At 43.2% G+C, this 24076-nt stretch overlaps 1 protein-coding gene across 3 annotated transcripts in view; it reads right to left on the bottom strand.

Annotated features, from left to right (window-relative positions):
• Positions 1-24076, bottom strand: part of TDO2 (tryptophan 2,3-dioxygenase) — a 122670-nt gene that overhangs the window by 51585 nt on the left and 47009 nt on the right. For all 3 annotated transcript variants that reach the window (XM_085864022.1, XM_085864020.1, XM_085864021.1), the window contains 4 exons: positions 22921-22991; positions 18943-19070; positions 2422-2608; positions 2185-2292 (listed from right to left, as the gene is read on the bottom strand). In XM_085864022.1, the coding sequence (XP_085720148.1) occupies positions 2185-2292; positions 2422-2608; positions 18943-19070; positions 22921-22991 (494 nt within the window). The remainder of the gene's footprint in view (positions 1-2184; positions 2293-2421; positions 2609-18942; positions 19071-22920; positions 22992-24076) is intronic.

Here is a 24076-nt window from a genome sequence, read left to right as displayed (position 1 = left end):
GGCAATGAAATAGACGAGAGTGGAATAAATATCAACAACCTGAAAATGACACTGTTCTATCAATACCGGTATTGTAGTGATGTTGATATTATGAATCACCTGTGACAGTGCCACACCCTTTGCTGCCGAGGCCACTGTAACTGAATGTCTGGTTGTTTAGTCTACAATTTGTCGGATAGCAACAACTTTCAGCATGACAGTCACATTCTGGAGTGCACACCTGTCTCAATAGATCGTAATTGAAGTTAGCTCGACGGCACTTCGCCTGACATCCACAAGAGATCATCTCAATACAGGCCTCCGAGTCCACACACTATGGCCAGCCCAGTTGAACCCATTGACCATCCATCACACATGGATGGGTTCTCAGTGATTGTCAGAAGTAAAGTTACCATAACAAGTTTTGACACAGCTTGACTCCCATTGTATTTCATAAATATTAATCAGGTTTTCCAGGAAGAACTGCTAAATCCGTGTCTCCTAATTTTCTTCTCATCTCAAAAACATCTGAAATTCGAGCTTTTCCCGCAGATGAGCCGATCCTTCGGGGTTTCTATCTTTTTACCCTGGCAAAACCGGCAGAGGATGAGATCTAACAAATCTGTATTCCGCTTCTGCTTCAACACCTTTACCGACTTCACTCCAGGGCTATCTTCGATTCAATGTGAATCTGTGAAGTTGAAAATTTATTCCTAACATGTTTAATTGAACATAAATGTTCAGCGATAGAGTATTATTCAGATTTTCCCACTTGGTATGTTGTGGACATCTCCTCCTCCTCCTCCTGAAATGCACACATTTGGCTTGAAAAAGTGAAATCAAGAAAAACAGGATTTTGCCTTTCAAATTCCTGTTTCATCATGCAATTTAAAACATAGAAACAAGAGATATGCTCAATCTAGTGTGACAAGAGCACAGATACTTATTTTTTCTGAAATCCTGTGAACTGCAGATTAAGTTGTGATTAAAAGTGAAAAAAACATTCATTTTTGACCATATAGGTTCAAAACTGATGCAAATTTGAGCTTGGCATCCACCCCGATGTCGTCCAGCAAGGTGTTCCAAAGACATTTGGTATGGTTCCCAGCTTCTAACAAAAAATGCCATGCAAAGTGCTTTTTTTGGCCTGTTTGGCGGTCGACTAATGATGCTCTTTGCATTCAGAGGTTCAAACAAGGAGGGAAGAATAGCCTAAAGGTGTGCACACTCACCGCTGAGCTGTCTCACCTGGGTTTGAATCCCAACACCGCTATAAACTGTCACCCTGATGTTTCCCAGGCAGGGTCATTCATCAAGGTGTGCGCCGTCCCTCAGAGGGACGTTAAACTGGGTGTCCAGTCTACCGGCATTAGTTGGTAGATGTTAAAGATCGCAGTGCCCTTCTTGAAGAGTCGGTGAGTTATTTATCTCTGGCAGGCAGAACAAATTCCAAATTCCTGCTCTAACCTACAGGGGGAACTGCATCGCATCTGCAGCACAGTCACACCCCCAGCCAATGATGCTGCCCGCATCCATGTGCTGCACACAAAGGAAGAATAGGAAGTTCAAAGTTCATACAATGTGTTGATTTATTCATTGTCTACCAATTTCCTTGTCAAGCATGTGATATATATATATATATATATATATATATATATATATATATATATATATATATATATATATATATATATATATATATATATCACAAATATCCTCCTCCTTCAGCCACCCGAGAGAGAAGAAAAAAGATTTCAAAAGTTTTTTGTTTTTTAGCTCGCCTGTTCGAAGAACAGAGAGCTATAGCGATACCTCCGGCATGAGCGTGAGCGTCAGCGTCAGCGTGAACGTGAAAATGTTAACGTTTTTGGTGCAAGTTATTTCCTTTCTAATGTTTTTATCTACCACACTATTTTTTACTGATTACAATATTCAAATACATATATTGCTTTAAAATTATTTGGATCAGACTTCAATGCAATTAGACTCGTCTTTTAAAAACGATAAATGTATAAACAGGCGAGCATTGGGTGGCTTTGACACCAACTCTCTGGTTAAACCTCTAATCATCATTAGTTTCAAGAAGCATTTCAAAGCATAATCATGCCATTTTTGTTTTGTCATGATCATAATCATTTCATAATCATGTCATAAAATATTTCATGAATTGAAAGTCATCGCACCAATTCGCACAGCAAATCAAACCTGCGCATGTGAAGTTTTTTGTTTGAGGTTCATGAAAATGCTTTCGTTTAGCCTCTCCCAAAACTTAAATCCAGGTGCTTCCAAGCCAGGTGTCCTTTCAAGCCACTCCTGCAAATGCAAGCATAAATAAAACATTTTCATATAAGCTGAAGATCCACTCCGAAATGTTTCTACTAATAACCAGTGAAATCAATAACTAAAAGCGATTGAAGTCGGTGTTTGGGAAGTAAGCAGAACCTGCAAGAGATTCAGGATCGTGGGTTCCGTCTTGGAAGCATTGAGCTGCTTAAGCTGTTCTCCGTGGAAGCAGTGTTGGTAGTTGCGTCGGTTGTATGGTATGCGTAAATACTCGGGCATACCAATCTTGTTCTCGAGTAATCGGAACTGAAGGCTCTGGAACCCCGATGCCGGCATCAACATGTGCCTGTCGTTCGGGTGCACAAGCATCGTCAACAATCGGCGAATAATTTTTCTACCATTTTTGCATATATAATGTTTAGATGGCCACTTCGGGGAGAAAAAAAAACTGAGCAGTTTGGAATTACGATCATGAAAAACGATGCAGAGCGTCAGTGCTGCCTAAGCAGTTTCTATGGCTGGGGTTACAAATCCCAATAGGGTCACCACTCTGACGCAGGAAGTTAGGGCAGGAGTTTGGAATTTATTCACCTTGCCAGTGATATCTCAACTACTCATTGCGAAGGACACTGTGGGATCTTTAACGTCCACAAACTAGTGCCAGCAGACAGGATGCCCAGGTTAATGTCCATCAGAGGGACGGCACGCACATTCATGAATCCCCCGGCCTGTGAAACACTGAGAAGACAGTTTATACATGGTTCTGGATTCGAACCCGGGCTACACAGCTCAAAGGCAAGTGTGCCTGCCTCGTTGGCCATCCTGCCAGCCAGTTAGGAATTTAAAAATGAAAAATCGAATAGGGCTCACTCGTGAAAAATTTTCAGTCTCCCTAAACAGAAGGACTCATGTTGGCCGAAGCAATAAACAGAGGTCACACATGTGGGACAAAAGTGAGTTTACTGAGATTACCAAGTTTACTTTGAGAAAAATAATCACATCGGATAATGACAACGAGACTTGCTGGAGCACATACCTCCACCAGGCTGAACAGTTTATGTTTTGTATCCCACTGATAAGGTGGATCTGGATCCTGACCTTAACCAAAATCCAATTGGCTTGTTCATGCCACACACCCAACTTATCCATCCAGTTTTGTTATAACTTGTCCACAACAGTTTTTAACATCGTGCTATATATCGTTTTCGGCCCCATCTCTCAATTATGAAAAATCACTTATTCAATTTTTAGTATCCAGATACGGATCTTCTCCAAAAAGGAATCAGTTCGTCCTTGTCACACATCCAACCCCTCTACCAAATTACATCCGAAACCGTCCATAAATTTTTGAGAGACCCTGTTCACAGACAGACAGACAGAAAAACACACAAACGGGTGACAACATAACCTTCATCCACCTTCGGTAGCGGAGGTAACAATGAGATACAATTTGGCAAACCTTGTTTATAACAAGGAGATGTCGCTTCCATCTCTTCTTAACCAACAGAATAATCCTTTCCAGAGAGGGGATTTCGACCATTCTCGATTGGCTGCAGGTTCAAATGGACAAATGATCATTGCCATTCGAGGAACACCTCCTGTATTGTGCCGTGTCTCAACGAGACAGGTTATTACCTCCTTTACCAAAGGTGGAAGGAGGTTTTGTTTTCACCCCTGTCCGTCTGTCTCTGAGCAGGATATCGCAAAAGGTTAAGGACGGATGCAGACAAAATTTGGTGGACAGGTTGGGTATGTGACAATGACAAGCCAATTCGATTTTGGTTCAGGTCCGGATGCAGATCAGGCCCATCAGTGGGATACAAAGCGTAAACTGTTCAGCCTGACGGAGGTATGCGCTCTACCGAAGAGTGCCGTTCTAGTTTAATCCATCAAATGCTGTCTCATCGAGTAAAAACCTCCTTTACGATTCAGCTAACTACACAACACATCTCGTGGAATCCAAACAGTCAGTATCGTCAATTTGCAAGGCATTATTTAAGTCCTTTTCCTGCATACAAAGTCGAGGCTCATGAAGGAACTACAATGGAACACCAGAAGCCTTGATTGTGATTCTCAAACTTGAAACAGAATGCTAAATGTAAGGTTTGAATCCGCATCAAGCGAGGGTCACACATATCCGTGACAATGCCCTAAGTGTTATTCCTTCATGTTTTTGTTGTTTCCGTAACTGTTATATCTGTTTAAACAATGGTCACTGTCGTCCGTCATGCTTTCTTTGAATTGTTTTGTCAAATAGTCTATCTGCCCACACAGCGAGAGATGGGGTTTGCAAATGTGTGTGTGTGTGTCCAGAGCACAACTTTTTCACCATATGAGCTTTTGGTCATCGACCTTTCAGCATACATTATGAGATTGCAGAGAATAATAATTAACAAGTTTTACTTTTTTAAGCTGTTTTTGTTTGTTTGATTTTTTTTGTCAAGTTTAGTTCGAGTACAAAGCAGACGTGGAATGTATTCTAGTTTTTCATTTGTATTGTATTGTCGAGCTCGGTTGTCTATCTCCATCTCTCTCTCTCTCTCTCTGTTCTCCAATGTTGTGAATACTGAAAGCAGTAATTGGCCCACAAAACATATTTAGATACAAATGAATTTGAAAAGAGACAATAAACAAAGATAAACAATGGACCAGTTAATGATGCTGCTCAACAGGTTGGTTTCTTTCAACGTGATGATCCACTGCCATCTCATGTTGCCTCCCAACTACTACACATGTTATTTTCCATTCTCGCTAACCCTATGACCCTTTGTTGGCAGCAGGTTTCCTTGCTCCTCCTTATCTTGTTTGTGTGTGCCGTGCTGGTGCAATGACCTTACCGTCACTGCCATCCAATTTTTACCGTATAATAATTTTTTACTCGACCATCAAATAAAATTTAAATGTCATGTCATTAACTACCAAAACTCATGACCATCAGTGGAGTCCACAAGTTTGTGCAGAATAGAGTAGAACATGAGTTTTTAGTGACATCTATCCATCTGACCACTCCAATATAAACACGGACTCGGAACATGCACACCGCTAATGTTCCCCCCAATCAATTCGCCAACGTTGTGCAGTGAATGAATTCCTTGTGAAAGGGGACAACTCGGGTGCAGATATCTATGGCTGATTGAGTCAGGCGTACGGATGTGCCTGCATGGGCGCGAGCAGCGTCAGAAGGTGGGGTGAAACACATCAAAGATGGAAACATGGACATCACCGATCAGCCAAGCTGCGGTCGGCCGAGAAGCGCCATGACTAAACATAACGAGCAGAAAGTTGATGCACTCATCAGTGAGGACCAAAGGCTGATGGTTCGGGAGATGGCAGTACGGCTTGGCGTCGGACACCAGGCCATACAGGAGATGATAGTGACTTCGAAATGTGCACTTCAGGAAAAGTGCCCAATGGAAAAAAACTCTCATCTTTCAACATGGCAACGCTTGAACCCACACTGCGCATCTGACATTTCAGGAAATCTCAAAGAATATCTGGGAAGTGCTCCCCTCCCCCCAGACTGTCCGGACTTGGCCATGGAAACTATGAAAACCATCTGTTCGTGCCCTTGAAAGATCATATGAGACGCCAGCACCATGATAATGATTTGGTAATCCAGATAGCCTTGTGGAGCTAGTTACAAAGTGTTGGAACGGACTTCGACTGCAGAGGGATTTTTAAGCTCGTGCAGCGCTGGCAGACAAGCGTGGACCGTTCTGGAGATTTTGTAGAAAAGTAATGTGATATGTTCAGTTCCGATTGACAATATCAGTTTTCTGACATGTGCCTTTGTTTTACTGAACAATAAACGTGCTCATGACCATCGCCACGACCCTCAGTAAAAAAAAAAAAAAGAGATTTAAAAAACCTATTGTGTCAATGTTACAGTGATTACAAACGCAGAAGCTCCAGAAGTTTATATCGCCGTACCACTTGCAGCATGTGTTTACCCACCATTCTCCCATCAGGTGAAGGTGATACAAACAAAGCTTCCCTGATTGTCTCACTCCATTTTCTTGATTGTGTGTCCGTCCGTTGTCTTATATGTTGTACATCTTGGTCGGGATAGTATCAGCCCCGGGGGGGAGGGGGGGGTTAATAATGAAAAAAATGAAGTTATTAGCTTGAATAGATGTTGAGATTTAAGGGGGGATTTGCGGACAACAAAACGAATTTCCATACCGGATCGGTCGAGGCCCGGGTTACCAACGACCGCCACCAGTACCGGTGGTCAGCAGGGTACCAGTGGAAATTGTGCTACTGCTGGGCGAAGGAGGAGAAGGAGACGGGGAAGGCGAGTCGGGAGGCAGTGGGAGAGGGGGAAGGGTAGAAGTGTGGAGGTGAGAGTTGGAACTCTGAATGTTGGGACGATGACTGGCAAAGGGCGAGAGTTGGCTGATATGATGGAGAGAAGAAAGGTGGACATACTGTGTGTACAAGAGACCAAGTGGATGGGGAGTAAGGCTTGGAGCATTGGAGGTGGTTTCAAACTGTTCTACCATGGTGTGGATGGGAGGAGAAATGGTATCAGGGTAATCCTGAAGGAAGATTAAGTCAAGAGGGTATTGGAGGTGAGGAGAGTGTCTGACCGAGTGATGAGTGTGAAGTTGGAAATTGAAGGGGTGATGATGAATGTCATCAGTGCATATGCCCCGCATATGGGGTGTGAGATGGAATATAAAGAAGATTTCTGGAGTGAGTTAGATGAAGTGGTGGAGAGTGTATCCAAGGATGAAAGAGTGGTGATTGGAGCAGATTTCAATGGGCATGTTGGGGAAGGGAATAAAGAGGATGAGGAGGTGATGGGTAGGTACGGTCTCAACAAGAGAAATGTGGAAGGGCACATGGTGGTAGAGTTTGCAAAAAGAATGGAAATGGCAGTGGTAAATACGTATTTCAAGAAGAAGGAGGAACACAGGGTGACATACAAGAATGGAGGAAAGTGCACACAGGTGGATTACATCTTAAACAGGAGATGCAACCTGAAAAGGATTAGTGACTGTATGGTGGTGGCAGGGGAGAGTGTAGCTCGACAGCATCGATTGGTGGTCTGTAGGATGACTTTAGAGGTGAGGTTGAGGAAGAGAGTGAGGGCTGAACCAAGGACGAGATGGTGGAAGCTGAAGGAGGAAGACTGTTGCATGAAATTTAGGGAGGAGGTGAGACAGGTGTTGGATGGTGGTAAAGATGGGTGGGATGATTGGGCAACTACAGCAGAAGTGGTGAGGGAGATAGCTAGGAAGGTACTTGGTGTGACATCTGGACAGAGGAAGGAAGATAAGGAGACTTGGTGGTGGAATGAGGAAGTACAGGAAAGTATAAGGAAGAAGGGGTTGGCGAAAAGGAAGTGGGATAGTCAGAGAGATGAAGAAAGTCGGCAGGAGTACAAGGAGTGGCGGCGAAAGGCAAAAAGAGAGGTGGCAAAGGCCAAGGAAAAGGCATATGACGAGCTGTATGAGAAGTTAGATACAAAAGAAGGGGAAAAGGATTTATACCGATTGGCAAGACAGAGGGACTGAGCTGGGAAGGATGTGCTAGAGGTTAGGGTGATAAAGGACGCAAATGGGAATGTGCTGACGAGCGAGGAGAGTGTGTTGAGAAGGTGTATGGAGTACTTTGAGGAGCTGATGAATGAAGAAAATGAGAGAGAGAGAGAGAGAGAGAGAGAGAGAGAGAGAGAGAGAGAGAGAGAGAGAGAGAGAGAGAGAGAGAGAGAGAGAGAGAGAGAGAGAGAGAGAGAGAGAGAGAGAGAGAGAGAGAGAGAGAGAGAGAGAGAGAGAGAGAGAGAGAGAGAGAGAGAGAGAGAGAGAGAGAGAGAGAGAGAGAGAGAGAGAGAGAGAGAGAGAGAGAGAGAGAGAGAGAGAGAGAGAGAGAGAGAGAGAGAGAGAGAGAGAGAGAGAGAGAGAGAGAGAGAGAGAGAGAGAGAGAGAGAGAGAGAGAGAGAGAGAGAGAGAGAGAGAGAGAGAGAGAGAGAGAGAGAGAGAGAGAGAGAGAGAGAGAGAGAGAGAGAGAGAGAGAGAGAGAGAGAGAGAGAGAGAGAGAGAGAGAGAGAGAGAGAGAGAGAGAGAGAGAGAGAGAGAGAGAGAGAGAGAGAGAGAGAGAGAGAGAGAGAGAGAGAGAGAGAGAGACAGAGACAGAGACAGAGACAGAGACAGAGACAGAGACAGAGACAGAGACAGAGACAGACACACTGTGGGAACTTAAACATCCACAACTAATGATGGAAGATGAGATATCCCGTTTAACATCCATCTGAGGGATGGTACACACATTGGTGCCTTGCTTTGTATGCGATGCACCAGGGTGAGAGTTTATAGCTGGGTCATGATTCAAACCCAGGCAAGACAGATCAGTGCATACTTCTTGGTGGCTATCGTGTGTGTGTGTGTGTGTGTGTGTGTGTGTGTGTGTGTGTGTGTGTGTGTGTGTGTGTGTGTGTGTGTGTGTGTGTGTGTGTGTGTGTGTGTGTGTGTGTGTGTGTGTGTGTATATGAAATTAAATGAGTCATGGACATAGCTTCTGGATGATCTTTAAGGTGATAAGCTCTCGGCCAAATAAGCCTTCTTCTTGGTCTTCCTTAACGAGAGCTAATGACATTCTATCACACAAATATATATGTATGTATGTATGTATATATATATATATATATATATATATATATATATATATATATATATATATATATATATATATATATATATATATATATATATATATATATATAGTGCCTATAGAAATTCAACACTCCCTTTCAAAATTTTCACCTTTTGTTGCCTCATAACCTGGAATAAAATTTCGTTTAATCAGACTTTTCCATGGTTATTTACACATCATAACCCACAACTTCGAAGTGAAAAACATATTTCAGAAAATTAATGAAAAATACAAAACTAGAATATCTTGGTTGGAAAGTGTCCACCCCCCTGAGTTAGTACTTGGTGGAAGCACATTTAACAGCAATTACAGCTGTGAGTCTGTGGGGATCAGTCTCTACCAACTTTACACACCTTGATTGGGCAATATTTCCCCATTCTTCTGCACAGAACGGTTCAAGCTCAGTTAAGTTGCGTGGGGAGCGTTGATGAACAGCAATCTTCAAGTCATGCAACAGATTTTCGTTTGGATATAGGTCGGGGCTCTGACTGGGACATTCAAGGACATTTATCTTTTTGTTCCTCAGCCACTCCAGTGTAGCTTTGGCTGTGTGCTTCGACTCATCATGCTGAAAGGTGAACTTCTGTTCCAATTTCAGCTTTCTTGTAGAGGACAGCAGCTTTTCATCGAGGATTTTTCTGTATTTTGCTCCATTTTCCCTTCTATCCTGACAACTGCCCCAGTCTTTGCTGATGAGAAACATCCCCATAACATGATGCTGCCACCACCATGCTTCACAGTAGGGATGGTGTTTTTGGGTGATGTGCTGTGTTCGGTTTGCGCCAAATTTAACGTTTTGCATTTAGGCCAAAAAGTTCCGTCTTGGTTTCATCAGACCACAAAACTTTTTGCCACATGGCTTCACAATCTCCGGAGTGGTTTATTTGCATCACTCAAACGGGACTCAAGGTGAGCTTTTTTGAGTAATGGCTTCCTTTTTGCCACCCTACCATGCAGGCCAGATTTGTGAAGTGCTTTGGATATTGTCACATGCACACAGTGACCAGTCTTTGCCATAAAGGCATGAAGCTCTTTCAAAGTTGCCCTTGACCTCTTGGTGACCTCTCTGATCAGCCTCCTCCTTGCTTAGTCATCCAGTTTGGAAGGACGGCCTGATCTGGGCAGGGTCTTCGTGGTACCACACGCCTTCCACTTCTTAATGATTATCTTGATTGTGCTCCAACCGATATTCAAGGCCTTTGAAATATTTTTATACCCATCTCCTGATCTGTGCCTTTCCACAACTTTATCCCGGAGTTCTTTTGAAAGCTCCTTGGTTTTCATGGTTGAGTCTTTGCTGTGAAATTCACTAAGCAGCAGAGGAAACCTACAGGAACAGCTGATTTTATTCTGAAATAATCAGGATCACTCCAATTTAACACAGGTGGAGGCCAATAAACTTGGTGTGTGATTTTGAAGGTGATTGGTTACACCTGAGATAATTTACAATTGCGATTATAAGGGGGGGGAGGCACATCCAACCCAGACATTCTCGTTTTTTGTTTTCAATTAATTTTCTGAAATTTGTAGAATTTGTTTTTTACCATGACAATGTGTAAGGCAACAAAAGGCAAAAATTTTGAAAGAGGGTGTAGACTTTCTATAGACACTGTACATACAATATATATATATATATATATATATATATATATATATATATATATATATATATATATATATATATATATATATATGTATATGTATATATATATATATATATATATATATATATATATATATATATATATATATATATATATATATATATATATATATATATATATATATATATATATATATATATATATATATATATATATATATATATATATATATATATATATATATATATATATATATATATATATATATATATATATATCAGCCTGGTGTTGGCGCAGTGGTTAGGGCAGTGGCTTGGAATCCAAAAGGTCCTGAGTTCAAGCCCCGTTAGGCCACTGAATAAATACACCAGGGGGTTGACTCAGCCTGTCATCCTTCCGAGGTCAGCGAAATGAGTACCAGTGTACTGGGCCGGTGTATACCCCAGTTAAAATAGGTGTACCATATCCTTGTGTCGTAAGAGGCAACCAGGGTTGCGTCAGGAAGGGCATCCGGCGTAAAACATGTGCCAAATCACTATGTGGATCATACGGATGATCCGCTGTGGCGACCCCTAAAGGGAGCAGCCGAAAGAAGAAGAAGATATATATATATAGTAATATTTTGGCACGCCCCTTTCTTTGTTCCACCATCAGATTTTTGTTACTGCATGAAATGAAACAAGATTTGGCACATATACTAATGATATTATTGTCTTCCTTAAGAGGCCCCTCAAAATTCGTTTTGATGCATTTTCACAAACTCCAACGGATTCCATTCAAATTCGGTACGATTATGGCTTTTGGTCCAACTTAGGTCATTGGCTATAAATTTTTTCCATAACACTTCCGATATTCGAAAAAAATCGATAAATCGATATCCCTTATGGGATTTTCCATTCAAATCCACTCAAGTTTAAGGCCTACGAGGGACGCAAATTTCCACTTTGCCCCGGGCGCTGTTTACCTCCGCTACGCCAAGCTGTTAGGGTTAGGGTTCGGGTTAGCTACCCTAACACCAACCCTAACAGCTAACCCTAACCCTAACAGCTAACCCTAACCCTAACCCTAACAGCTAACCCTAACCCTAACCGCTAACCCTAACCCTAACTGCAATCCTAAACTTAACCGCTAACCCTAACCGCTAACCCTAACCCCTATTCAGGAAATTTGCAAGAAAGCCCGGGCAACGCCAGGCTTTATTGCTAGCCCGAGCAACGCCGGGCATTACTACTAGTGTATACCATTATACTATTATATATATATATATATATATATATATATATATATATATATATATATATATATGATCTCTCTCACACACACACACACACACACACACACACACACACACACACACACACACACACACACACACACACACACACACACACTTTGAAAGAAGACCTTTCTGCCATGAAATGACAGACTGAGCTCGTTGGTAGGCTTATCTTCTGAGATACTCCCTCCCACATTGACAAGTTGGCAGATGTTTATGTCTGGCATTATCACAAATGAAATTGGTAAAACTACTTGCTGTCAATGATTGTCTGGCAACAGCAAGAATAGTTGCATTGCATTTGGATCTGTCCATCTGGATTCTCTCCTCTGTGCAGACATCTACCCACTCTTTGTATTTCTTCTTCAAGAATCTCTTTCTTTGGCTGCATGGAACCAGCTGCCTTCATCAGCATCAAAACCTCTTCAGGTTTTGGCTCATTTTGTCTTTCCATCTCAGCTTTGTTCCATGTGCCTCATGTCTCAACAGCAAGCACGCAGACACTTGCCATCGTCAAAACATAAGGAAATAAGTCAAAAATTAACATTAGCTTCCTATGCTCAGCATGTTTCAAGTTTGAAAAGTGATCACAGTGCATGGAGACCTCAAACAGATAAGCATGAGGTCAAGGACAGCGATCTTGTTTTATTTTTAAGCCGTGATCCTAATATGGTGGAGGAGGTGGAGTTGGGAGAACATACGGGGACAAGTAACCATAACATCGTGTACGCAGCTCTGTTGTTTCGATGTGGAGTTTGGAATAGTAGGGTAAGGCTGTTAGATTTTATGATGGCAAACTATGATGGCATGAGAAGAGAATTGGGTGCTTTGGATTGGGAAAAGCTAATGCGTGGGCAGTCTGCATCAGAGAAATGGGAATGGTCAACCTTCAAGGAGGTAATGTGTTGGGTACAAAATATGGACTGTATACTTTACAGTGAAGTGTAAAGGTAGAGACAGAAAGACCAGGGTGGTTGAGCAGTAAGGTAAGGAATGTTATTTTGGATATGTACAAGGCATTCATCAAGTACAAAATAACAGCTCGAGTCCGATTGACATCAATATCGGAGGAAACAATGACCAGCTATGAAAATAACTCGGCAGGCCAAAAGGGGGTGTGAAAAGGACAGAGCCAAGAATATTAAACATAACTGCAAGGCATTGTTTAAGTTTATCAGGGATGAAGAACAGGACAAGATAAGTGTAGCCCCATTGAGGAATAGCATAGGAGAGTTGGTGGATGATGAAGGTATGACAGCAGGCTTAGTAAAAAAAGGATTTTGCTTCTATATTTACACAAGAACAGTCAGGGGAATTTTCATTGGTTGAAAGTATCTATATTAGTGGCAAGCAAGGGGGCGTCAGAGGAGATTCCAAGCAGGAGAAGAGGAAGAAACGAAACAGCTAGGAAAATTAAGGGATGATAAAGCTTTGGGGGTGGATAATGTGCATCCAAGAGGATTCAGGAAGGTGGCAGAGCAGATACGTGCGATGTTAGTGGATAGTATTTACAGCTCGTTGGAGTTGTGAAGGGTGCCGGAGGATTGGAGATTAGCAAATGTAACAATGTTACTTAATAAGTGATCCAGAGAAGAATTGAGGAACTACAGACCTGTTGGTTTGACTTCAATTGTCAGGAAGGTGTTGGAGATGTTAAGTTATGGATAGGGAACCAATTCAATCATTTCAAACTCACACAAGACATTCATTGCAGATTTACCAAAGGCAGATCATGTTTAACAAATGTATTAGAACGAGCAGAGTCACCGCCCGCCGGGTGATATTGTTCCAAGCATGTAACACGTTCTTCTGATGCATACCTTTATTTGGGCGGCATATCGGCAACTGACGGCTAAAAGGGCAGAGGAACTCCTTGTGAGCCAATGGACATCCATGTCGAGTCCCAAAATGTGTCTGCGGACGTCCTCCTGCAGTTGGGTTACTGTTATTTTTAGGAGGATGGTGGCAGGATTTGCACTCCAGCCACCGTAAAACACTTCATTCCACAAGACCCACAAATGTAAGTAAATCTGAAAACCCACTCCGTGGGAGTACCTGCTGTGCTGCTGCCCTCCGCAGGGCAGCTCACCGGATGATGGGATTGGGGCAAAGCCTTCGGGACCCCCAAACCTTGATGAGAGGATGAAATCCATGGGGTAAGCCTCCAGGGTCAGATTCCGGTGGTGTGTGGCAGAGAGGTGCTGAGGTATCGTCCACCAGACAGCGGTCTTCTTGGGTTAACCTGAGGCGGTCCCTTCGGGTGGTTGCCTGCAATGTCCTATCCCGAAGAGAGGATGATCACCTGTCTGTTATCATCTGAGCTCAAGCATTTGAACATAGGTATTGGAGCACTCCCTGAGGTCCAGAGACCGCATCGGGCAAGATTGAGATGGGTGGTTACACCTACTATTGATCTGGTCGGTCTGATGGTTACCATGCCCAAGGAGTTGCTGTGGCTGTGTCAAATAAGCTGACTCCAATGATAATTGAGGTAACACCAGTCAACAAGCATATTATGAGATGAAGGATTCGTCACTCCTTCGGTGTCGTTTCCCTGGTCTCTGTAGATATGAGCTCTGACTGAAGCGAATGATCTCACCGTGAAGGACGCATTCTATGCCACACTCGAGTCTGTGGTTGATCAGTGCCCCAGGTGAGACACACATCTAGTCTTGGGGAAATTTAATGCATCGACTGGAACTGATAGAGATGGTTATGAGACATGTGTTGGTCCCCATGGTTCTGCAACTGTGAACCAGAATAGCACTAAATTCCTTGACTTTGCAAGAAGTCATAGACTTAGGGTGGCTGGTTCATGGTTTCAGCACCCACAGGCTCATCGCTGAATGTGGTATTCCAACGCTCGTGGTGTGACAAAGGAGACTGACCATATGCTCGTTGATGGCCACTGAAGAATGATCCAGAACTCCTGGGTCAACCGGAGTGCTCATTTCCTCAATACCGACAACAAGCTTATTGTAGTAACTCTGAAGTTGTTTCTTAAATCGGGGGGAATGGGACCATCCCAGCCTAGGCTGGATATTGGCAAGTTCAAGGATGAGAGGTTTGCTGAGGAGTTTGCGAACAGGCTGAGTGGGGATTTGGAATGTCTGGGTGCTTTGGGGTATCCTGAAGAGTTGTGGAGTGCCTTTAAGCCCACCGTCATTCATGTTGCCAGTGGATGTCTTAGAACTCACCGTCGGGTGAAGAAGAATTTTGTCTCTCGAGGGACACTGGATACCAGTGACCAGAGTCGCAGGGCCAGGCTGAATGGCAGAGTTGAGCTGTTCAGGGAGCTGAGGCGTAAAACTGTACGTGCGCTAAGGGTGGACAAGGGGGGCTGTAAGGAATCTATGTGCAAGGAATCTATGAAGGGATAGAGCCATCACCTGTGGTCAAGGGATTCTCGTCCTGCTTACAGGGGAATTTGCGCATTACGTTCCTCCAAGCCCGTCCATCGGTGTACTGCAGTTCGAGCGGAGGGTGGGGAGCTCTTGACAGAGGAGTCCGAAGTGAAGGCCCGCTGGGCCGGTTACTTTGAGCGGCTGTAACAGGCTGATCCACCAGCTGTTGAGTTGGATATCAGGGGTGTTGCTATATCCCTATTTCTGACCCTCCAATTAACTGTGATCCACCTTCGTTTGTGGAAACACGGGCTGCGGTGAACCGGTTTAAATGGGGTAAAGCCCCCGGAATCTGTGGCATCCATGCTGAACTTCTCAAGTCTTGTGGCAATGCTGCACTCATGTCGTTTCATGCAGTTCTGTGCTCTGCCTGGAACACAGGCATCATCCCAACCGAGTGCAAGAGAGGCCTTGTTGTCCCTTTATAGAAAGGGAAGGGTGATCGCCAGGACTGCAACAACTACCGAGGGGGTGACGCTGCTATCAGTGCCGGGCAAAGTCTTTGCTTGGATAATTATTGATAGGGTTCACCATCATCTGCTTGAGCACCAGCATCCAGAGAGGTCAATGATTGACTGTATCCTCGCTCTTTGGGTCCTCATAGAATGCAGAAGAGAGCTTTGGCAGGGGCTGATTGCAGCCATTGTTGATCTATTTTATGTGTTTGATTCAGTGAATCGGGATGCCCTCTGGAGGAGTCTTGGTCTTCGTGGGGTGCCACCAAAACTGATCAATCTGATGTCTGAACTACACTCTGGTACTGACAGTGCTGTGAGATGTGGTGATACCATCTCCGACTTATTTCCAGTTGTTACTGGAGTTCATCAGGGGTGTGTACTGGCCCCCACACTTTTCAGTACTTGTATGGACTGGATTTTGGGGAGGATGTTGGAGAGATCAAGCTGTGGTGCATCGTTTGAGAATGTCAAGATCTCTGACCTTCATTTCGCAGGTGATGCAGTCATCTTTGCGGAGACTCTGGATATCCTTTTGGGGACCCTTGAGGTGCTGAATGAGGAGTTGGAGCCACTGGGATTACGAGTTTTGTGGGTCAAAACTAAGATCATGTCAGCATGGGTTTACCAAAGGTAGTTCCTGTTTAACAAATATTTTCGAGTTCTATGAAGCAGTTTGATTGGGTGGATGAGGGAATGGCAGTGGACAAGGTATATCTGGACTTTAAGAAGGCATTTGATAAGGTACCACATCGGAGGTTGTTAACCAAAGTGAGCGCTTGTGGAGTGGCTGGTCAGGGAACTAAATGGATTGCAAACTGGCTTAGTGATAGGAAGCAAAGAGTGGCTTTGAGCAGGAGGATGTCTTGCTGGGAGGATGTAAGTAGTGGTGTACCGCAGGGATCAGTACTCAGACCATTATTATTTATAATTTACATCAATGATTTGGATAGTATGGTCAAGAGTTGGCTTTCCAAATTTGCAGATCACACAAAGCTTGGAGGGAAGGTGGATATCAGAGGGGGGTGGTGAACAGATTCAGGAAAGTATTAATACTTGCAGATATTGGGGAAACGATTGGTAGATGGAATTTAACTTGAGCAAGTATAAGGTGTTGGGGATGGGAAAGAACAATGAAAATAGAGGTTACAGGATGTAAGGGGTAATTTTGGAGCGCGTCACACAGGAGAAGGATCGGGGGTGGTATTAGATGTGGGAGTTAAGCAGGTAGCACAGTGTCAGGCAGCTCGAGGTAAAGCAAATGGGGTTTTAGGTTTTATTCGGAGGGGGATCAATCATAAATCAAAAGAGGTGGTGTTAACATTGTACAGGAATTTAGTGAGGGCCACATGTAGAATATTGGGTGCAGTTTTGGTCACAACTCACGAAGGACAGAGATGCCACAGAGAGGGTTCAGCGCAGGGCTGCTCGATTGATTCCAGGCCTAGCTAGACTCAGCTATGAGGAGCGGCTGAAGGAGACAGGGCTTTATACACTAGAAAGGAGGTGGTTACAAGGAGATATGATGAAGATGTTTAAGATCATGAAAGGTATTGATAAAATAAGTGTAGATGAAATATTCAGCAGAGGAGACAGTGATAGGACCAGGGGCCATAGCCTGAGAGTAAAGAAGAGGAGAGTTAAGATGGTAGTAAGGAAGGGGACTTTTACTCAGAGAGGAGTTAATGCATGGAATTGTCTCCCTGGAAAGGTTGTAGCAGCAGAAACAGTAGATAAGTTTAAATTAGAATTAGATAGCTACCTGGAAGTTATGGAGATAGAGGGGTGTAGGGGTGTTGGCAGGACTTGGAGGTAGATTGAGCATTGATTGGGTGATTGTGTTCATGTGTACGGAATGCTGCTGGTGGGGGTATCGTTAATGGGTGTTGTGTGGTTGGTGTGTTTTATAACAACTCCATGCCCCCTCCCCTGGGGAATACATATATAAAGAAAATACAAAAACTTCAAAAAAAAAACACACAAAAACACTATTCTTTTTTTCTTTTTTTTAAACATACATTTTGCATTTTCTTCTTTTGATCTCATATTCATAATTTAGTGTGGTGTTGATGTGGTGCAGGCATGATGGGCTGATCGGCCTCCACCTGTGTCTGATTTACTTGTATACAAGATAAGAAATGTAAACAGCATGTAGCGCCATAATTACGAACACCATGATATGGATGGATTTCCTTACTGTGTGGAGGTGATCAGTAATTAGGAAAAATATCAAATCGGATGGATATCGTTTGTAAATATGGATATGACACATTGACATTAAGCACAGAGCTTAAAATGTAAAACGTGGCTCCAAAAGTTGCTTCTCATGGTCTCACGAGTCCATTGTATTTTAATGTACTAGTGCATGCCCGTACGTGCGTGCCCGTACGTGCAAACAAAACAGACAAAAAAAACTTTCAAACCGCGTGCCAGAACAACAACCACACAGGCCGTTCCTTCGTTCTCACGTGCCCGTAGGTGCGTGGCCGTACATGCAAAAAAAAAAAAAAAACTTTCAAACCGCGAGCCAGAAACGACAACCACACAGGCCGTTTTCTCGCACCAACCACACTTCCACACACAGAGTTACTTAAAATCCAAATTAAAATCAAGTTTACCTCCCTGTCTTTGCTTGCCATGACATTCGCTGCCATGTAACTGGCACGGCCCGTGATGTCATCGTCGGCCGCCCGCGCACCGGCCTATGCAGCCACGCCTACGCAGCAACGTGTCATGTCATTGGTTGGTAAATAAATGGCCATAACTTGGGAAGCACTTGTCCGATCACCCCGTCCACCTCCCCATCACTATGCCACTGGACAAGAGTAAGCAAGGAGACCACCGTGGTTGATAAAAGTCAGCGGCATGAGTTAGCGTCCCTGGGACAAAGTCCTGGTGACATTGAGCACCATGAGTGGCCTTTCACTGTCCTCTGTTTGTGGTCATGCGATGGCAGCAAATCTATATTCCTGCTTGCCAAGCAGTACGACATTGCCTGATGACCAACATTTCAATTCATCATGCCAGAAGAATTGAGCGAAACTTTGCCTTACATCCCCCTCATTGATCTCTACCTGCCTGGCATTGAGACCACTCCTGCAAACCTACCTGCATGTTATTTCGAAGAGCTAAAGGGAAATCATCGAAGTTAATGCCAACATTCTTGCAACAGCAATGCACTTTACCTTTTGCACTTAATATTACCCTTGGTAAGAACTTAAACATTTGAGAGGAATGACAGTGCAAAGAAAGGCTTTGGTTGAAAAGGGATGTTTGTGTATAATTACCTGAAGTCGTAGAAATCCAGAGGTGTCATCGTTTCCAAGATGGAAAATTGGTCAACAAGGAGATGCATTATTTGGTTGACTCGATTCATGCGAGAAATCACTTTAAGCATGTTCCGCTCATCGCGAATCTGGGGGTCGAGGTTTGACAAAAACACAAGTGAGTTTGTGTAAAGACATCTCACTATTTGATCAATCACACAAAAGTAAGGAGTCAAACTTAAAAAAAAATTCCTATCATTGTTCAGTGGCTAACAATCTTCATTGTAACATAGTGTGAGAGGAGTGTGTGAAAAGGTTTGCACTTCATCTTCATGGAAAGAAGCATTGGTTGCCAATTGCCATCATTAATGTGATAAATAATAAGGGAAAATGCTACGATCAAATGGGGTGACGTTGGACACTTGTGATTGTCTGGATTTTTTTGCACCTATTGACTGTGAGAGTAGAATTGGCTCCTGAACGAGCATTGGCCATTTCTGCTCTCAGTCTTCCAAAATCGCTTGTGACTACGATACGAGTCATGGACTCAATCATCATAACCCACGAGTTCGGAGTCATTCCATCTGACCATATTTATATTAACAAAATTATGCATTTGTATATCTCGAAGGTGCTGGAGGGCGGAGGCATTATGTTTTGGGGGCGTCTGTCCGTCCATCCATCCCTCCGTGCGTGTGTAGCCGATTTTCATTACTGCGATACCGATGTGAACTGCTGAAGGGATTTTGACCAAACTTGGTTGAAGTATGTACTATGATGTAAAGATGAACTGATTAGATCCATCCATCCATTGGGACCATACTCTATGCAGAGCGCTGGTGCTGCCGAAGCAGTCTCCTTGGCTATTGGGTGTAATCCTGGACGGGTCGCCACTCCAACACAGTATACCAGCAAGCTGACACTCATTTTGCTGACCTCGGAAGGATGCCAGACAAAGTCAACCCCACCTGGTATTAATTCAACAGCCAAGGGGGATTTGAACTCAGGATCCTAGGATCCCAAGCACCAGGATCCACAATCTAACCATTAAGCCAACACCAGACATAACTGATTGGATGTTGGGGTCAAATATCAAAATTAATATGACCTTTAACATTCGCATCAAATTATATTTACCAGTTCTATTTTCTTGCATCAAATTCATCAAATTATATTTTCCAATTCTATTTTCCATTGAAATTTGGATTTTATGAATGCTAAATCATGTTTGACTGGATGAAGAGTAGAAGCATGTGTAATTTCCTATTCCAGATGAAGTATACTTTGAAACGACAGCCCGTTATCAATTTTTTTCACTCAGAGGTTCAAAAGACTGTGCATTTAGAATAATTTCACCAAACCCTCGTGAATTGAATTTTGGTCGCAAATTTGCTTTCACGGCTGGTATGTTCAATCAGCATCCTTATTGTTATTCACATTGCACATTTACACCTGTTGTCGGTTCTGCAGTTGCACAGAATAAAAACGTGCAGAAAGTTTATGTCCTTGCGTGACAAATGTGAATGCGATAAAACTCTTTCCAAAAGAAAATGTTTATCAAACATCGTTCGAGAATAATTGATCACATTTACTCCGAAAGTTCAGAAACATTCTAAATATTTATCAAAGTAGCTTAACTATGCGTCGTGTGAGTAAAGGGAGAGGGGGATAAATATAGAAGAAGAAAACTGAGAATAATAAGAGAAAGTGAAAAATGGGGGAGGGGCGATATTGGGGGGGGGAGGTCAAGGGTGGGAGAGTGGGAGTTGGGAAAGAAGGAAACAAAGAAAGGTGGTTAAAATGTATGAGAAAGAGAGTGGCAATGTAATGTGCAAGTGTGGAGAGGGTCGGGGAGGGGAGGACAGGGTGTCCCACTGTGTGTGTGTGTGTGTGTGTGTGTGTGTGTGTGTGTGTGTGTGTGTGTGTGTGTGTGTGTGTGTGTGTGTGTGTGTGTGTGTGTGTGTGTGTGTGTGTGTGTGTGTGTGTGTCCATGGATTACTATCTCCATTTGTGGGTTTCAGAAGGTGTAATGGAAGCTGCGCCGGGATGGTTTGAGGGTAGTGGAGTAGCAGCTGAAACCCAAATCCTATCCAAGTTACTCCTGATGGCTCCATCTTTGCTCTTTACTTTCTTCAGGTTCCTTCTGATGACTCTAATGCAGTATTTGGTCTTCGAGTTTGATTGGTGTGCCTTTGTTTGTGCAGCTGTTCTGACATGAGTATTTTTTGTTTTTAACTTCCTGATAGGATGTGGCTTGTGCTTTCTGTTTCTGGCAAAACCTACACTTGTCCGATTGACTCAGTCCTGGTATCTTCTTAAAGCCATTCATGGAGCGTCCCTGGTCTTGGGCATTTATTATGACTCGTTCTCAATCCCAGTAGAGCTGACCTCTTCTTAGCCATTCCACTGAGCCTTCTTTGTGTATGTCCAATCTGTCCAACTCTTTTTTTTTTCTTTTATATCTTCCTGCTCTTTTGTCGTTCTCCCAGTGGCCGGTGTATATCTGTTTAATTTTCATGTTATATTTTTATTTTGTCTTTTTTGGTATCATAGGGGCTGTATTTGTTGCTGTTCGGATTCATGTATGACATCTCACAATCACACCTGTCATTAAAAATTCTTTGCAAATTGGGTTTCTCTGGCTTGCTCTCTTTTTGTTTTGATACAAATTGGATTTGGTAGCCTGTTGAACTTTTCATCTACTTAGCCAATCCTACCGATTCCACTCTGTGTACTTGGTTGAGTTCCATCAGGCTGCAACCTCCTCCTCATCTCGGTAGGTACATTCTCGGGATGCATTAATTTTTGTGGAACATTTTGTTGATGGTGAGGAGTTTACTTGTTTTGATATCTGAATTATTGATTTCTGATTGTGGCAGCAATTATTATTCCACAACTGCATTGGAAAACTGGCACTGCTAGCTGGTTAATGCCATTGATTTTGTTTCTTGGGGAGAGGTATGCTGCCAGCCTCGATCAATGCAGGTATTCTTTGGTAATTGTTTTGCGCATTGGTTTGTGACATGTTTGGTTGTCCTCTTCCACTCCGTGTGTGTGTGTGTGTGTGTGTGTGTGTGTGTGTGTGTGTGTGTGTGTGTGTGTGTGTGTGTGTGTGTGTGTGTGTGTGTGTGTGTGTGTGTGTGTACGTGTGCACGCTTCGTGACTTCGTTGTCAATCTCCTGTGTTGTTGTATTTATGTCGATTTTTATGTTGTCCGTTTTGTTGGTCTACCTTGTACGAATGTGCACTTGGCACATCTATCTCAGCCAAATTCCATTTCAATGTTGTCGGAGGAGCGCTTCACTAATTTCAGTTGTTCTACCGATTTTTTCTCATTTAATGCAGAGTTTTAGATCATCCAAATACAGTAATGTGTCACATTCCCTTCTTGGATGTTGGGGTGTATCCATTTTTCCCCCCATTAATGAGGTCGTTCAGTGGGTCAGGGGCCAGGCAAAACATGAGGGGCGAAAGTCTGTCACCCTGAAATATTCCGTGACATATCTTCACCCCTGGTATTTTTGGCTTATCTGGAATTATAATTCCAGATAAGGTCTTGTCATCATGCACCCTCCGTCCATCTCCTATTTCGACTTTTCTGGCCAAACCGCTGGGACGATCTGGCTGAAATTTGGCAGCAACGTTCCACTCCTGAGTGGTAATGGGGATTGCAAAGCTCGTTCCGGTCACCTGACTTTAAAGTCAAAATGGCTCACTTAGTAAATTTCTTCAAAAATCTTCATCGCTAGACACCCACCAGTCAGAATGCTACTAAATTTGCATTACAATACAAGGACAGAGTCCTGGTGTTAAATTGCAGATGCCAAGCCGATCACGAGACCGAAGTGTGTCAAAATGGCGGTCATGCAAATTCCTTCCAAAATCTTCTCCTCTAGACCCACCAAGCAGAATGCTACCAGTCAGAATTGTTTGTGCGTGTGTGTGCGTGCGTGCGTGCGTGCGGGTGTGTGGTCCCTTAACCAATCAGCATGAACCAACCTGGCCATGAAAAAAGATGCTTCTGACAGAGTCCAACTCCCACAGGATTTGCTTGAACCACAACTCATAAGCTAAACAATACAAAATGAAACAAGCAAAATGAATTATACAAAAATGTAAACAATATAACAATGTTCAATAATAATCAATTTTGTATTTTTTTTTCACTTTTGGGGGTCTGTCAAACTTCAAAAAGGCAAATTTCATTCCATTTCACAATCATACCTTCTCAGTTTCCTCCATAATCCTTAGTTACCTGATGGAAGCTTTAAATGCTGGCTTGAACACTGATGGCATAAACACCCCCCCCCCTCCAGGTTAATGATCGGCATCTCAAGGAGATGGGGATGGGTCAGACATCTGCCTGGGGGATGGCCAGCCGGAGGACCCTGAAGTACTGGCGGAAAGTGGACACAGCGACACACTGCTCTCGCATATGCTCCCATACCTGACCTGACCTATGTCTGAAATGGAGGTCAGTGTTCATGAATCAACAATATCCCATTCCCTTCACAAAGCTGGCTTCTCTGGACAGGTGGTAATAAAGAAGCCATTACTGAAAAAGACGGATCGAAAAGCTCATATGGAGTTTGCAAAAAAGCATCTTGGTGATACTGCCGACATGTGGAGAAATGTTTTCTGGTCAGACGAGACAAAAATGGAACTATTTTGTGTGAATTCAAAGCATTACGTCTGGTGCAAGTCTAACACTGCACATCATCCAGTCAACACCATCCCTGCTATCAAGCATGGTGGTGACAGCATCATGTTTTGGGTCTGCTTTTCATCAGCAGGGACTGGCAAGCTTGTCGGTGTAGAAGGGACAATGGATGGTGTAAAGCACATGAGACTCCTTGATGAAAACCTGCTTGAGTCAGCCATGAATCTGAAACGGGGTAGGAGATTCACATTTCAGCAGGACAATGATCCGAAGCACAAAGCTAAACCCACACTGGAGTGGCTGAATAAGAAGACAATAAATGTTCTTGATTGTCCCAATCAACATCCTGACTTGAACACAATTGAACATTCATGACAAGACTTGAAGATTGCAGTCCATCGACGATCCCCATCAAACTTGGCAGAATGAGAGAAATGTTCACATGAAGAATGGGCAAAGATTTCACCATCTCACTGTGTAAAGCTGATAGAGAAC

This window comes from Eptatretus burgeri, chromosome 18 (assembly GCF_056783735.1).
Source record: "Eptatretus burgeri isolate ZD-2024b chromosome 18, Ebu_testis_v1, whole genome shotgun sequence".
Lineage (NCBI taxonomy): Eukaryota > Metazoa > Chordata > Myxini > Myxiniformes > Myxinidae > Eptatretus > Eptatretus burgeri.
Note: the sequence above shows the minus strand (reverse complement) of the source record. Positions and strands in the feature narration are given on the sequence as shown.